This window comes from Conger conger, chromosome 13 (genome assembly GCF_963514075.1).
Source record: "Conger conger chromosome 13, fConCon1.1, whole genome shotgun sequence".
In the NCBI taxonomy this organism is placed as follows: Eukaryota; Metazoa; Chordata; class Actinopteri; order Anguilliformes; family Congridae; genus Conger; species Conger conger.
Window position 1 is genome coordinate 30,846,898 of NC_083772.1, and position 17,106 is coordinate 30,864,003.

The 17,106-nt window shown below is 44.8% G+C and overlaps 2 protein-coding genes across 3 annotated transcripts in view; both read right to left on the bottom strand.

Moving 5' to 3' along the window:
* Nucleotides 1-4,077, bottom strand: part of rasa2 (RAS p21 protein activator 2) — a 33,487-nt gene extending 29,410 nt beyond the window's left edge. The window contains exon 1 of the mRNA XM_061216737.1: nt 3,943-4,077. Coding sequence (XP_061072721.1) covers nt 3,943-4,027 — 85 coding nt within the window. The 5' untranslated portion in view covers nt 4,028-4,077. The remainder of the gene's footprint in view (nt 1-3,942) is intronic.
* A 2,666-nt stretch (nt 4,078-6,743) lies between these two features.
* On the bottom strand, nt 6,744-16,857 carry zbtb38 (zinc finger and BTB domain containing 38). Of its 2 annotated transcripts, none has more exons than XM_061218402.1 (2): nt 16,305-16,857; nt 6,744-13,003 (listed from the first exon to the last, which is right to left on the bottom strand). In XM_061218402.1, the coding sequence occupies exon 2, from the start codon at nt 11,201-11,203 to the stop codon at nt 7,556-7,558; it is 3,648 nt and encodes a 1,215-aa protein (XP_061074386.1). In that variant the 5' UTR covers nt 11,204-13,003; nt 16,305-16,857; the 3' UTR covers nt 6,744-7,555. The 2 variants fall into 2 exon arrangements, with proteins under 2 accessions (XP_061074386.1, XP_061074387.1); XM_061218403.1 differs by having other exon boundaries at nt 6,744-11,113; nt 16,305-16,856.
* Nucleotides 16,858-17,106: the final 249 nt, after the last annotated feature.

Sequence of the window (17,106 nt, forward strand, 5' to 3'; positions counted from 1 at the left end):
TCAGCAGGTGGGGTGACAGCATGCCCACCCATTTGAACTGCACAAATAGGCATGATTTTGTGCACGTTAGAGCAATGCTCAACTAATGCTGGAATTAAATGTCACCAACTGTAGACTTCACAGCTTGACCTTGTTTTCAAACAGGAAGCTGGTTTATTGACATGTAAATCCATTTAATGCGTTTATGGCATTCTTCGTACATACCCAACGGTGGCTGAGAAAACTTCACAGAGATGCGTTTCACACCATTTTGTGTGTGCAAGACTAAACTTAAATACCAAATTACAAGAACACCAAAATAAAAATTAGGCTAATAAAACCATGATATACCAGTGGTTGAATTTCACCTAAGTCACCATACGATCTACTTCTGACAGCACGTGGCCTGTATGAATGTTCAAATGAGACTGGAAAGGGCAGTGCTCTTATATATTGTTCTGTTTTCTTATGATATTGATAAACGGAGCTTAAATTTCACCAAAGGTGTCACACACACCCAACTGAACAAGTGGATTGAGAGTGAACTAAACTAAGGGAGGCACTAAGACAATATTAAAACCACAGAAGGTTTCAGGAACTGGGGAATGTTCAAGAGTCCAGTTAATCCCAGTAAGACAAGACCGTCCAGTGGTGCATTACCTCACCTATGTCACACAGACAGAGACACGCAAGTGTTAGACACTGCCATAGCTGGCAAACCAAACTGCTCATTTCATACTGGACTCCAGACACTGGTCACCAGGGATTATCTGTAATCTTCTATGCTTCCTCAAAGGACGCAGATAAAATATTCTTTGCAAGACAGCAAACTAATACACAGTTACATGTCAAGTACTTCCTCAAAATTTCTCTGAAGCTCCTGGGTGCCATGGGGGTATGAAACTGATTTCTTGGTGTCAAACTCCACAGAGTGAAGGTGTATTATGAGGGCAGTTTGTGCAGACACAGATAAACCTGCCCTCTGTCAAATAACCAGCAGACCACATCCTCTATACGACACCAGGGGAAGACAGTGTCTTGTCAGCACATGTACACCACATGCAAAGAGTATGCACACTGCACACCGTGCAAAAACCACTAATGGTAGATGAGAAGCTACAGGGATGTGGCTGCTGTTCAGAACACCACCATTACCTGCATCTACAAGCTGTCCCATTCATCATCACCACCACTCACAGACCATTGCAGCAGGCAGAGGATCCCACTCAAATGAGTGATCTCCATTGCAATGGAGGCCATTTTAAAACTCTGAATTTCTCACTGCATGATACAGGAATATGAAGTCTTTTAATGTCATCAACTAGGCTCACGGTGATAAGCCAACAGCCATGACGCACCAGGAGAGTGCATTTCAAGCTCACTGCTTGAAATGCATCATGTAGATGTGATTGGTACATTACAAACGGTTATATCCTATACTGGGCCAGCATACAGACGTATGTGGAAGCGTGGCCTCTGCTGGAGCACTGTGCTGCAAGCTGGTGTCCCAATTTTTTTGGGGAGAAATCACAGGGTCAGGATGTGTGTCGGATAAGAAGAGCAGACCCGCCTGATAAAACCCAAGCTGACTCCACACACGGTTGCGTCTCAAAGTACGCCAATCAATGACTTCTCCATCGCCTCATAGACCCCTTCAGAAAAAGTCAAAGACCACAAGCCACACCAACCACACACCGGCAGGCCCCGTCAGTAACTGTCAGCTGAAGACAATAGGATGTACGTTGCGGAATAGCACCCATATTTGGAGTACAGGAACACAGGGGAAAGTAAAAAGGTTGGGAGGACGCTGGATGTGTATCACTGTGTGAGAGGCTGGGCTGGGCTGGGCTGAGCTGGGCTGAGCTGTTAGGAACCGGATACGGCCTAGCCTATAGAGCAAAGGGCGATTTGGAGGAAGACACAGAAGCCACACAGAGAAGAGGCAGTGTGGGGTCTGAGCAGCTGTGAATGACAGGGGCAGTAGGGTGTTACCAGGTAACAGCTCTGTCACCACTCAGCAGCTAACCTGGGCTGCAAGGTCACACCACAAAGCACGGGGCAAGAATTTAAAAGAAGCACGCCAACTGAATCATCCGCAAAAAGGAACGGCACGGTGGCTCAGCTATTCTACAGTAAAGGGGAGGTGGAGCTCAAATGGCTAATTTCCATTTGCTGTTGTTTGCCTTCAGGCTTTCTCTCACCTGAGCAATATCCTCTTTCCATAGCCCACATCTTCATCTTTTTTCATAGAAGAACAAATATGAAGCAAAACAGATTATTGTCCGCCTGCCCCCACCCCCTCAAAAAAAGCAACCAAGTTGGTACGAAAAACATCTCCAAATGCCCTTATGTGCCATTCTGTGCTATGCAATCCATTTGAGTCTCAAAATAAAATGCCACTTAACCAATATTATCCCTTCACACCAGAATGTCCATGCCTTCCACAGAGCTTCCTCCAGACCTGTGTTCCTGTTCATTACCTGTCTTGGGGCCATTGTGACAGCTCTAAATACACACAGGTGTATTAAAAGGTGTGCAACACACTCTCCTAACATAAGTGAAGAAAAAAAAGCTGTCCTTGGATGCCACATTTTCTGCCAGGCTCACTCCTGTTGCTAATGGTAACAATGTATGGGTAAATGACAACAATGTATCTCATGCACTATGATGCACGATTATGCATGGAATAAAAATAACGGTAGCTACATTACATTTGCGCATTGCATACAAATTGAATCTTGTTGCTTAATTAAACCCCTTTACTTAACACGGTAAAGACAAAAATGCAACAGCACAAGGAACAAATGTGAGATGTGGATATATTTATTAACATAGCAGTCAAACCCATGGCAGAAAGCCCTGCCATTAACCGTGCTAGGAGGGGATGAAATAAATAAATAAAAGAAAATGTTAGGAATCCATTTTGTTCAGCGTTGGGAAATAAAAATTTAAAACACGAGTGGCAACGGCAAAGATAACATGCCTATAAAAAATAAGTAACGTCGCCCACTCTCTTCACAAAGTTCGCGTGCAATATAATTGGAAGCAACTTCACATGAATGTTTCTGTTATCATACCGCCCATCTAGAAATGTGGGTATGGCCGTTTTATATTCAGAGAAATGGTTAGGGCAGCAACTGATGAATGTGATGAGCATGATATGCGCATTAGTTTAGTGTTTTTCATTTTTACATATTGTAAAACATCGTTGTTTACACGTCGACTTTCCAACTAAACTGATGGCAAGGAACATGTGGTGGCATTTCTAATGTAAAATCAGCTAATGTCTCAGACATTAATAGCTAAGTTTCATCCTTTATAATGAAATTTTAATTCTAGCCATCACAATTACCTAGTTTCAGTATTCAACGAAGAGCCAACTTCCTGCCTTGCGAAACGCAAGTTTGTTGGAAACGGAGAAGCGATTCCCCAATATTTCTGCTTTGTATGATTCATTCCCTTACATTGATAGAGTTAATCTTTAATGTAGCTCCAGTACCAGGATACAGCTGCCTAGACAATGATTTTGCTTGCAAACGCCTACCTTGCTAGCTAGCTAGTTGCTATGTAGTCCGAGAAATTAGCCAACCTGCTAGCAAGATTGCTAGCTAACAAGATAGCCAGCGAGCTGTGTGAAACATGGCACCGTGGCACACCAGTTTACGCGTTTGTTTTCTAGCACTCGCTACTAAAATGTGTCGCTAAATTGAATTAATCGGTTAAATAGTATTGTATCGACTGTGTATACTGCAAAGGACGACGATAATAAGTTAGTCGGGCCCGGTAAATATTAATTCACCCTAACAATGCCTCGTTCTCTAGCGAGCTATGTCTAGAAAGTATCACCACTGACTGGCTGGCTTCTGTTGATGGTACCGCGCCCCTCTGTTTTGAAGTCGATCACCATTTGTTATACCCCAGCTCGGCGGCTCAGAACACATACTAGCTTATGTTTACACTTACAGATCTTCCCCCGCAAGCTCTGTAAAATCCGAATTCTCGTGTCGTCCTCTTCCGCCATGGTCCTAGCTGTGTATGTACAGTACATTCAACACTTAGCACATCCGTTTATGAATGCACGTAGAGGGTGGACTTACTGTAGCGCTACTGCAAGCGTATTGGCTAAAAACGCATGCTGACATCAGAGCGGAGATCTGTGTGAATCGGCTCACGGGTACATCATTTGTAAAACAAACGGAAGCGCATAGCCTCACTGTAAAGAACAGATTAACGAGATCAGAAACAGTGTGCCTACACTGGGCTGCGCCGGTGAGAAGGGCAGCTGTACAGGTAGGCTATGGCACAGTTGTATTCAGGGAGGGGCCTTTTTGATGCGTAACAAATAAATACGTTACCAGGCAGAAACTGTTTAACGGTAGATTTAGAAGAAAAGGAAATGGGCGAGACATTTTCGAACATTTCAGATTTATTTCAGAATTGTCAACGACAGTTCTTGAACGTCTGCATTGAGACCACTCTCTCCGAAATTGAACATGTCCGTTTTATGTCTAAAGGTAGGCTACGGCTCAGATGTGCAAACGAACCCCTATTTAGTTTTTATGGAGAGACCGTTTGTGTTCTGTTAAACGGAAAACGGAGCTGACTGACAAGCATCATGCAATGACAGAACAATCATACATTTAGAGTATCCTAGCAAATGATGATGAATCCATCATACTATAGGCCACAAATCTGACAATGTAAGAACCAACATTTTAGTGAATAAACGAGTTCTGAATCCACTAGGAGCAATGTAGGCTACAGTATTATGAGTATAGGCCTGTGCGTTATGGATGTGACATGAGCACTCTCAGTATGGACGTGCATTTGTACACGATGAGCTTGAAGTGCAATAATTAGGCTACTGGTTGAGATTATACGTAAGCAATAGTTGTTGCTTCACAGGTGAATTGGCTTTATCTGCGTTTTCCATTGGAGGACTGACTTGCAGGCAAAAAAAAAAACCAAAAGCAGTTTTTATGCCTCCCCCTGTGAGATTCCTGACCGCAGTTGCCAGCCAGTGACACGGCCACGATTCCGGAATTCTGGAATTCTTCAGGCCTACAACTTAATAATAATGGACTGAAGTCAGGAATCAACTTTAGAAGAAAATGCATTCGGAGACCGTCTTCGTTATTTTATAAACAAATTGAGTAAAACCAGTGGCAGCTGCTCAGATGAGACGAGGAAAGTGGGGCTTCCTCTAAAAATGAATTCAAAGTGTTCGATTGTGTTAAATTTGGCAAAATAGCGCCATCTAACGAACATGTTGCATGCATGTTGAAATGAGTCCAAGTTGACCGGTGGATTTGAAATCTATTGGAACATTGATTGCAATAAGTAATTTGAATTCTTTAAAAAAAATGAGAATTCATTCCTGAGTGGAAGTGTATTTTGACAGTCCTATACGGGCCTTAGGACGGACCAACGGATCAAGGCCTGGAATTACAACTTACATGTGTGCGTTATCATGCCGTGGAGGCATCAATTGCAGGTTGGTAACTTTACTGTTCTCGAGTTTTTTTTCTGGTTGGAGCACAACAAATTGGTGTGTTTTGTGGAGGATTTGATTTTTGATTTTCACAACTTTTTCACAGGTTTTTATTTCGTTAGCTAAGTTAACTGCTAGAATTGATTTATTCCCTTAGATAACTAACCAGGTTATTGGCCTGCTAGCCCATTCGTGGTGCACCGCTAACCTAGGCTACTTGCTACCGTGTGCACACTTAGTGCACGGTTAGTGATGACAAATATGTTTGCTGACTAACTAGTAATTGTTCACAGGAATTGATTTGCTAGTTACCTAGCTAGGTTCATGCTTTTGTCTCATTGCCAGAAAAGGTATTATTGTTTTAATGTAGCCTATGGTAAAAGATCAATTCTTACCAGGGATAATAAAGAGAATTCTTACCAATATCAACTTAATGATTGAAACACTATCTTCCTCTTCTTCATCATCGTCATATTCATCATAATCACCATCATCATCTCTAGAAGTCTCTTCTTCAGTCTTCAGTCTGGTTTAGCATCAATCATCTTTAATGCATACCCACTGTTTGGACGCTACCCATATAAAGTCACAAAAAAAAAGAACCAAGTGACTTAATCGAATAAGTTATGGAGCATCACCTTTTCTTCAGATAGAGCTATGACACTCTACTCTTATGATTCTGAAAGTAGTGTATTCATTCAGAAAGTGAGCTTTGTTTAAGTACTAAGATTTGAGTATAGGCTACTAATCTTAAATCATTGTTGCTGAGGGTTTTTTAAAGCATTTAAAACATTTCCTCCAATAATTCTCAGGCCTTTCATGGGTCTCTGTCCTTTAAAATTGCAATGTGTCTATGAGGAATGTTGGGGGATCATTAGCTCATCACCTTTAGGAAAGTTCTGGAAGGGTATACATGTTTCTGCATCAGTGCATCAATCAGACGCCATGGTGCTGCAGGGAGCAGGGCACATCTGGTCATTCTGTTACGTGGGCTGAGCTTGAGCTATGCTTCTGCTGTAGAGGAATGAGTTTCTCAGATGGATGGGCCTTTTGGTCTTCAGCAGACAAATGACTCCAAATGAGAGTGCACAACAATCGAATAAACACGCAATGCACTGGACCTGTTCACCCAGTTCCACACAGCACCCGAGGACTGTTTTGTGTATCAGGATTTTTAGGACCTGAACAACTGTGAAAACAATACCAGGAAAATCCCCATGTTTACCCCAAATACACAATGGTGCATTGCACTTTACAAATAAAATACTGGTAGCAAAGTATCCCAAAGGTTTATTTTCATACTTTCAGACAATTCATTATTTATAGTTGACAATGTGCTCGGGAATTGTTTATACAGTAGACTGTAATTATATGCAATTCCCATACATCTAATATAATAATGGTGACTAATAAAATCATTTAATATACAAACCTTCAAATACAATATTGTTTAGAATTATTCATACTGATAACTAAGCTGTCTTGTCAACAAAAAAACAAAAGTAAAGTTTCTGTACAAATAAATAAATTGTATGTTTTTGGAAGGTTCTTAAAGTGAAAATATGGTCACTTAGCTATTATTCACACAAAGTGCAACTATCAATACACAATTAACATGTTGTACTGCATAGATTACAAAATGGGAAGAAAACTGGGAGTGATACATGAACTGGTCCCAAACTGACCAATAAAGCCTATAAAAATAAAAACACCATCTCTTTAAAAAAGAAAAAGTTCCAGTTGCATTTTCAGAGTGAATAAAAATATTTAATTTTATGTAGCTATTCAGTTTGGTGCCTTCTGTGGTCATTCTGTAAAGAAAATAAGACCATTGTCTTATTGAACATTCATATCATGTTTGCATTGCCACCATGTCTGCTCTACTCCTGAAGTTCCTTCCACTCGTTTCAGTAGAGGGAGTGAAATGATGGTTCCTCTTTTGTGTTGGATTTTGGAAAGTGGCATCTCTTGCTGTTGGAAGGAGACTGCTGCCCCGAACTGCAGTGGCTGTTAATTCCTGAAGCTCCTCTTACTGTTGCATGTCTGTCTGCCCACAGCATCTTGCTGGAATTTTGGAATTGCCTCTTAGCTGTGCTGGGGTTGGTCCTGAGGCAGCTCTGGTCGCAACTTGGGCAAAGAGGTGTCTTGAGGAGGTGACTTGATCATTTTTGTACGGAGATATTTAAATTCCTGATAGTGTCCATTGCTATTTATCTCCATCTGGTCCTCTAGTTTAGGCGCCACAGCGCCATCGATTTCCGGGCCCGCCCACATTTCTGGTTTTAACCGAGCTGACAATTTGCTTTCTCCCTCCTCCTCTCGCCCTATCTCCTCTGTCTTTACTAAGTGCCTTTTCTGGTGGGCGCCCAGGGAAATGGGGGTTTTGCAGACCATGGGGCAGTAATAGCAGGTATACCCTTTCCCATGCTTCTCTACATGCTTCCTCTCATGACTCTTCTTGGTGGCAAGGTAGAGGAACCGCTGGGGGCAGAAGGAGCAGCGGTAGCGCTTCTCCATGTTTGGGCTTCTGGCAGAGTTGTCAAAGCAGGAACCGTTCTCCATGCAGCTCTTGCAAACAAAGTCCCCACCATCTTCTGGAAAGGGGCAGTGGGGGCTGGCAGCCTCCCCTGGGGGGCACTGTTTTCCACAAGTCCGGCAGAAGTAGGGGTGGCAGCCAATCACATGTGATCGTAGGGTAGACAGGCTGAAGAAGGGGCTCTTGCAGATATCACAGGTATATGTTTTTTTCTGAGTGCTTTTTCTGAGCTGTTTCCTCATCTCCACTGGCTCTAATGGCGGCTCCACATACTTTGCGACATCCTTAGTCGCAGGTGCCCATGTGACATCCTTTAAGGGCCTCCCAAGTGGTCTGCCACGGTTGCTTTTCCTGTCTTTTGATCTCAGTTTTTTTGTCCTTTTTTTAGGTTTGTATGTGTAATATGGACGCCACAGCTGGTCAGCTGTGTCACGGTCAGTCCCATCATCATACGGCTCTGTCTCTATGATGGAAGTGATTTCCGTCCTCAGACGCAGGCTGGGGCTCTTGTCAGAAGGCTCTGTGAAGTTACTTCGGCCTTCCTCCACCACCTGGCTCCAGCGACTCCTCCTCTTCTTCTTCGGGAAGAGTTTGGAACCTTTGATCCTCCGGCGGATGATTGCCTCGTCACCAATTTTCACTGTGATCTGGCAGAGGGGCAGCACCGGGCTGTCAATGGATGTGCCCGGACATGCAGGCTTGGCAATATACGTCTCCGTTTTCTTTCCATCAGACTTCTCAAGTTGGCTGCTGTTACCTCCAGGCAAAAACAGCTGGTTAGCTAAAGCTTCAATTGTCTGGGCAGCAGCGGAGAGATCCCCCAACCTGTTTTCTGCTTCCAACGGGCTGTCAGGGTCTCTGAATGGCAAAGACTGGCCATCAGGGTCATTAAATTCTGTTGATGCAATGTTGTTTCCGTGAACGATGACAGAGGATACCCTGTTAGAATGCATTGTGACTGAGGGAAGTCGGGAGCCATAGCTGATCACAGATGGACCTTTTTTCCCAGCTGCTCCCAGGGGGGAGTGCATCTGTGTGTTCCTGGATGTCCTCACTGCCCTTGCACACTCCTCTCCTTCAGAGGGCATAGGCTGAGCTTCTCCCTGATCACAAGGTTGATCAAAATTGATGCGCGGTGGCACTGAGGCAATTACCTTTGGGGTGGCCATGAAGGTCACCGGCATGGAAAATACAGGCTGTCCCACACCACAAACCCCGTCAGTATTTACCGCTGCTAGGTTCTCCTCGAAGGTAGCTGAGGGGGAGTTGCAGCTCAGAGGAGCAGGGAACATCTGGTCAATGCCTTCTGCTGCCTCTGGGAAGGTTTGGCTATACGTCTTGTACCGCCTCTTTCGAAATTTCATGGGGAGTAGTCTGTAAAGCTTGATGGGGTAAACGCTGCCCTTGAAGCCACCATTCACTGTTGAAGCAGACTTTTTGTTCACTGCCAGCCGGGGGTCAATCCCGTGGAAGGACTTCTGATGGTTCTTGAGGATGTAGTAGGTCATGAAGGTCTCAAGGCAGAAGATGCACTGGTAGCGGCGCTCCCCTGTGTGCCAGATCTCATGCTTGGTGCGGTACTCTGCCAGGGCAAACACCTTGTTGCAGTAATGACAGGGATATGCCCTTTGCCACGAGTGCACATTTTCATGCCTTCTTAGGCTGGAGAGAGTCACATATGCTCGTTTACACATGCTGCATGGGTACAGCCTCCTCTGCCCCACAGCTATCCTTCGGTCCCTCTCCACCTCCCCCTGCACTTCAGGGAGGTCCAGGGGGGCATTTGTGTCAAGCATGTGAGGTTGGTCTTCAGGGAATGGACTGTCCTCCATGTGGGAAATACTTTCAGTCGGGAAGTCTATTTCTGCGTGGTCATTGTCCTGCTCAGGTGAAGGTCTCTGGGCTTTGGTGCACACCTGCTCGTGGTTGCGCAGACGTTTTAAATGCATGAATTTCCTGCGACAAAACTTACAGAACAAATGGCTCACAAACCTCCTTTTGTGGATCTGCATATGAATGTTGAGGACTGCTTTGTTGCTGAAGGTCTCAGGGCAGTACTCACAGCGATGCCCAGGTGTGTTGGGCTTTACTGATGGGGTTAGAGGAGGAGGGGTAGACTCTTTTGTGGATGGATCTTCACTTGATGGTGGTGCTGTTCTAGCATTTGTCTGGTTGTCTGAGTGCAAGGATGATGGGACTGATGATGATGTCACAAGGGTAACTGAAGTGCTCAGGGCACCATGACTGCTGCCAGAAGTCTCTGCAGCTGTGCCAGGTTCAATAGGTGCAACAGGTGTGCTTTTTATCAGGGTGCATCTCAGCTTATGACGCTTTTTGAGTGGGCCGCAGCTCTCTGTAACTTGTGGTGTGGGAGCTACATGCGTGTGTGTGTTGTCAGTCTTGTTATCTCCCATGCTGTTCTCATTGTGTTCATTGTCCTTGCGTGTTTGGCTCACAGCATAGGAGTGTTCTGATAGAGTGTGCGTGGGCTCGCTCTCTGCAGCAGCGATGCTTGCAGCTGGGAGGTGCCCTTGGTCTACAGCCCGCTGCCCGTCACATCGCAGATCCAATGGAGTGAATGGGTCATTGTCGGCACCCGCTTCTGTGATGGAGAAGGCGTTGGTAATCCGTGGGCCACTGTCACCTTCTGGTTCCTCCAAACGGGTGGTCTCCTTTTTCAGCAGGCGAGGCCCAGGGGACACTTGAGTCTGGTTCTGTAGCCTGTCTGGTCCCACTAGCTTCTCCAGGAAGGGGATGCCCAGCTTCTTCCCAGCTGCCACTAGGGACCTAGTGTCCTCTGCAGTGACAGATGCCATCTTGGAGCTGTAGATGAAGTTGAGGATGCTGGCAAAGACCTCGGACCGAAGATCCAGGAGCTCCAGAACCTGACCAGTCGACACCGAACCATCTGGTGTGGAAAAGGCGTCACGGAAGTATCCGCTGGAGGCAGCCAGCACATTTCTGTGGGCTCGGAATTTGACATCTTCCACCACGATGGTGACATCGCAGAACAAGCCCTGTGTGCGTTGCTCATTTAGGCCAGCGAGGACCACCTGGGGGTGCATGCTATCCATTGGGTCTCGTGTGCTTGGAGACACCATTGTCATCTGCAGATAGGAGGAATAAAAAACAGGTATATAGAAATGATAATACTCTTGCATAAATTGAGGAAAGCACAATATGACTTCACAAGACATACTGGTAAGAATGAGGAAAAATAGTAATCCATAGAATTTTTATGTTATAGTTTTATTCAAAATATTTGCGTCCAAATACAGTAAAGGTATCAAATCAGAGCGATGGTTAACCCTGTTAACAAAAGAAAGTGAGGAGGTAACTGTGGCCAAGATGCTACAGCTAGAGAAGAAGTGATTAGTTATACACAATCGGTACACTTAAAGCAAGCACAATCATCAAGCGCTACAATAGTGGCTTAGCATCCTGCAGAGTTTACAGTTGCCTTTAATTAGAAAACAGATATATAACTGGAGAGCCTAAATGAAATCTTAATCAAACAATAATGAACAGATGCAGGGGTAAACCAGCAAACTGTAGTCCTACCTGTTTGCAATTTCCCTGGTCTTAACTCCTTAATTAGATAAGTGATACATTTCACATATGTTTCCAGAACAGGCAAACATATGAACAATATTGAAAGCATACATTTTCTGTTATTAATTATTTGCAGATATGTTCAATATTTGAATATTTCAGGTATGCAGGGGACTATGCAAAAGCATGCAAACAGCCATGATAACCCATGGTGTGATGGAAGAACTTCTTGGAGCACCCATTCTTGTTTTGGTACACTAGATGGCAGTAGCACTTAATGAAACCTGGCACCCTCCTTTGTGCTCTGCTTCTGTGGGCAAAACCTAACCTGTTTGCACAATTACAATGCCACATGTATCATATTTACCTGAACCCTGGGAGGGATGACATTAAATAAGGGCTTCAGTTTGTCATATTGACATTTAACTAAACAATTCAGAGCAGCATTTGATTTTTCTCTTCTAAATGAAGCTGTCAAAAAATATAAAGTATAAAAATATAAAAAACATGACAAATGATGATTGCAAAGTTTGTTGGCACCATTTAAGATTGTTTGTAGTCAATGTGATATTGTTAAATTCTGCTGTCACCCAGAACCTTGTTCCTGATTACTGAGTTGCTGGTTCCTGTTTATTTCAGGTGGGATATTTTCTGCACTGCACAGCTGTGGTTTTACGGCTTAAGTAGTTCAGCTCAATTACACATTTGGGGGGAACAGAACTGCACAATTATTTGGCAGAAAGTATTATGAAGTAATCTTGATGACTCATGCATTGGACATATTCGTAAACACACATTTTACCCTAAGGTAGGGTCAAGTATTTGAGTTATTTTCAGATGAAAATTCCTTTATGATCATAGTTACTGAATGACTCAACACAAATTTTAAATCATGAAAAGCTTTTTTGTTTCAACATGGATTTTTGATTAAAACTTACATGACAATGTAAAGGACTCAAAGAGCAAAAATGACATTTAATCTATTGAAGGATATCAGCTGCAACTGAGTAAGTGAGTCTAATTTATGCTGCCCAGTATTAGTTGAGGTTAATTTTCATATTATGGCAGTTCTTCTAGGTGATGAGGTAACAGCGGTTATAACCAGTAACACAGGATGAGTTTCCTGTTTTCACTGGAAAAGAGATCCTAATCCTATTAAAGGACACACACAAACACACTGATAACTGAAAGCTCTCTGCTGTCTCACTCTGCAAACACAAAGCTACATCAGCTAGATAACTGTATAATTGTGTATTTGTTTGTTCACACAGTCACACATTTGTAGTTTGCCTTTATGATGACAGAAGATGTATTTCCTCTGATTTTAGCAACTAAACAAATGAGAGGAAATCAATGACAGCAGCACTTCCTGCCTCTGATGCGACTCCCCGGTGCTTGTGTGATCTGCTGCTTGGTGAAGTGGGTCACTGTTTTTCTGTTAGAGACTGCAAAGACAGAATTACTGTGATTCACTATCACACAGAGTAAGAAAGACATTACTTACATTCACCATCAGCCTTGCTCCAATGGCCTCTGTTGTTATACATCACTCTCGCACAGGAGAGTCATTCACCATCATTCTTACATCGTAGAGTCATTCACCATCACTCTTACACAGGAGAGAGTCATTCACCATCACCCTCACCTAGTAGAGTTATTCACTATCACTCTTGCGCAGGACAGAGATCCATTCACCATCACTCTCACACAGGAGAGTTATTCACCATCATTCTTACATCGTAGAGTCATTCACCATCACTCTTACACAGGACAGAGATCCATTCACCATCACCCTCACCTAGTAGAGTTATTCACTATCACTCTTGCGCAGGACAGAGATCCATTCACCATCACCCTCACACAGGAGAGTCATTCACCATCACTCTTACACAGGAGAGTCATTCACCATCATTCTTACGTCGTAGAGTCATTCACCATCACTCTTACACAGGAGAGACCCATTCACCATCACTCTCACACAGGAGATAATTTATTCATTGCTCTCGCACACGGTGTGAGAGTCGAGGTCACAGAACAGAGGTCACAGTCTGTCATTCTCCATCACTGTCACAGAAATACATATTGTACTATTCTCCATTGTCCTGACATAGGAGTGAAAAATATGCTGTGCCATTAACCATCATTCGCACCAAAAAACATTTAATTCACCAGGACTGCGAGAGTAAATATACTGTATTATAGTCTGTATTATACTGTGAGCACGGTTGTAATTCAAAGCTTATCACACAGAGAAAGACAGCCACAGTCTCTTAGCTTTCAAACAGAACCAACCACTTTAGCCAGGTGCCTTGTATCCATCAAGACATCAGAAACCCCGATGGAGCACCTCATCTTAAAATATTCAAAAACATATTTTTTTCTATTTGTTTATCATCCCTATTAATCATTTTGTTGTCCATGGATTCCCAGTCCCTGGAGATTGCAGACAGGAAAATCCCACTGTCTATTCTTCAGTTACTGTCAGTATTGTTGCTCTCATTAAACTGCAGCAGGAGCACGGTTTGGATGGAAATAGCCAGGGTCCTGTGGTATATAGTATTATGGCTGATGTCAATTCACAAGCCCCTCCCAAACATCTGTCCTCATATCAGGAAACTGAGTGACGCTGTGCCGAATTATCAGCCTGAATAAAGAAAGACACAGCCAGAGGGGCCGACACGCCTTTCTGTCTGACTCACTGTCTAGTGTGAGTTACCCTAGTCTTATTTTACATGCCAGAATAAAGAAATAGTTTGATGTTCACATTGGTTAAGATGTTATTCCTGGCTAAACTTATAGAGGGATCAGAGAACATGAGTCACTGCTCTGAATAACTGGGCAAGTTCATCTACGCAGTCTGTTTTTTGGTTTTCCGGATCAGACGCTCTGACGCCCACGTTTGTCTAATATTTGCTGCAGGGCGTCAGAAACTACTTTCTGTGGAAAGCATTTAGCATTTTGCTGATCTGTGGGTACAGGCCAGCCCCTACCCATTCCATACCATCCCAGTTGACGGAAGCAGCGTGACCTGATGGATGGAGATGTAAGAAATTTGAGTTGTTGGCTGTGTAGTTTCTGGAGGTTTGCGCAGTTGTCTTTGAGCGGTTTGGGTTTGTTGTGTTGTGATCATGTCATCGCAGGAGTTGCGCAGTTTGTTGTGTTGGAGCTACAGCAAGAGCCTCCCTCGAGTGTGGCAGCCATTTTAGCCCTGTTCATAGGAAACCTGAAGGGAGGTAAAATGGCTGCCAGAAGAGAAGGTCCATTTGTCCCTGTCCCATCATAAAATCTCCCACTCCGTAACAGAGACACCTCCTCTATTCACCCCCACCCCCCACTGAATCAACCCAGGTCTTTCCCCCAACTGCACACTACCTCACCAGTTATTCTGCACCACGGCTTGGTCAGATGGAGGTTTTTAGGTCGCAGTGTTTTCTGCCGGCTGCCCTTATAGCAGGGAGCTGCTGCCGAGGATGACGGAGCTGCCTGTGCTTTTCAAATGCGTCTATGCAAAGGAGCTTTACATGAATTACACAGCAAAACGCAACACGATTCACCCTGAAACGCCAGCCCCCATCGTACGCTTCGCACTAATCGGCACACATACGCGCGCACACACCTACACTCATTCACAGACGGCGGAATCCCATCACAACAATTTTTTTCCATTCAGACCGTTATTATTATTTTTTTTTGCAAAAACAGCAAACCTGTACATATACTCATAGAAACAGCGGATACCTAAAGGTGAACGACAGTATCAATAAATGCAATTTACATTACTATAGAAGGCCATTTGTAAGAGGATTATATCTGCTCTTACGATCACCAGGAGGTCTGTTCTCATTTTCCTGTTGCTGTTGTTAATATTATTAGCGAGCTGTGAATCAGCATTACCAATCGAGCCGGTGAGAGCGAGGCACAGCCGTCTGATTGCTGCGAAAAACAACCGCCAGCTTTGCCCACCCCGTTTCTGACAGGCCTCCGTTGTCACGGCAACTGCTGTGGCGCAGCACTTATTGGGATTCAGCTGAACTGCAGGCGGCTGCATTAAGCGGCCGGGGACGGCGCGTCAGCGGCGTGAGAGGGGCTTCTGCCAGGCGGCAGGGAGAGCCCTGTGCCATCCTCACCGCGACCTGTCTGCCGCGCAGGATTGCCTTTGTCTGTGCGTGTGCGTCCGTCTGTGTGCGAGTGTCTGTGTGCGAGTGTCTGTGTTGTGTACACGCGTGGGCAGCTGCAGTCAGAACGCGACGTACCGCCGAGGCAATCACCGCCTTCACTGGAAGCGTCCCTTTGACGACTACCCTCACCTCGCTCAACGCTCAGCCCTGCTTTCTGACGTTTATGAAACTGTTTCGCCCGAATGTGTCCGTGACTCAAACATTCAAACATTGTGTATTATTCAGGAAAGGATTTGTTTGTTCATCTCATTTTAGTTTTCGTTGTCCTCTTTTTGTGCGGAAATTTTATATTTGTCATGAGCGGCATCCACTTGGCCACACCCTTCTGTCCTCGAAATAACACACAATGAAGGCTGGCGAAACTAAAGGAAAAATAAAAATCCCATTTTGTGTTTACCACAGGCACGATAAACGGCGCAGTAGAATACAAGCTTTCCAGTCAAAGAAAGAGCGAAAATATAGATCGATCTGAGTCAAAGCCACAGGACCACACCAACCGTGCACCCTGTACGTGTATCTTTTCGTTGGTAAAAATTGATGTTTATGGTGAAAAACGTGCAGAACGTACCTGAGAAAATCAGAGAAAACCTTGGTGCTGAAAGTGAGCGGAAAACGATACCATGCCGTATTCCTCTGCTACAGTTTGCGTGCTGTTGAGTGAAAAAAAACAAAACTGTATTGCAAACTGGAGGCGAAAAGTAGCTGTTTTTTTTTTGTTGATGAGAATCGTTGCTGCTCAGTGGCGCTGTTAAAGGAAGAGCTTCTCTCTCTGTCTCTCTCTCTCTTGCCCCACTCTCTCTCCTTTTCCAGCTTCCTTCCTCCTCCTCTCTCAGAAGACTTCAGGTCCTGGGGCTGGCCAGATCTGGTCTTGCCCGCTCTGTGCCCCTTGTCTGGTTCCCCAGCCACTGGCCGAACCGCCCCGCAGAGGAGCTGCACTGCACGGAGGTTAAAAATAGCTGCCTGGGTGACCAGAGCAGTCTGCAGCTGAGCAGGAAGAGGGAACTTTATTAAGCATGGCTGCGTGCAGACGGGGTGCAGAGTCGCTTTGCTACATCACAGTCGCGCCGAGCAGAGACGGGCTGTGGGAGCCCGCCCGCACGTCATCGCTGAGCGAAACAAAACACAGCGCTAGCGCTCCTCGCCGCCCGCCGCCTCGCTGGAGCTCCTGACACTGTGGGAAACGCAGCCGCACGCGGGAGACTCGCACGCACACGCCCTCTCACACGCACACGCACGCCACATACACTCCGGCTCACACACAGCTCGCCCGCACTCACTGCGCATTATACATTCATGCGCTCGCTCACAGTAATGCCTGCAGACCCCGCTGCATGCATAAATGCATACAATGGCAGCGCTGGTGGGTAATG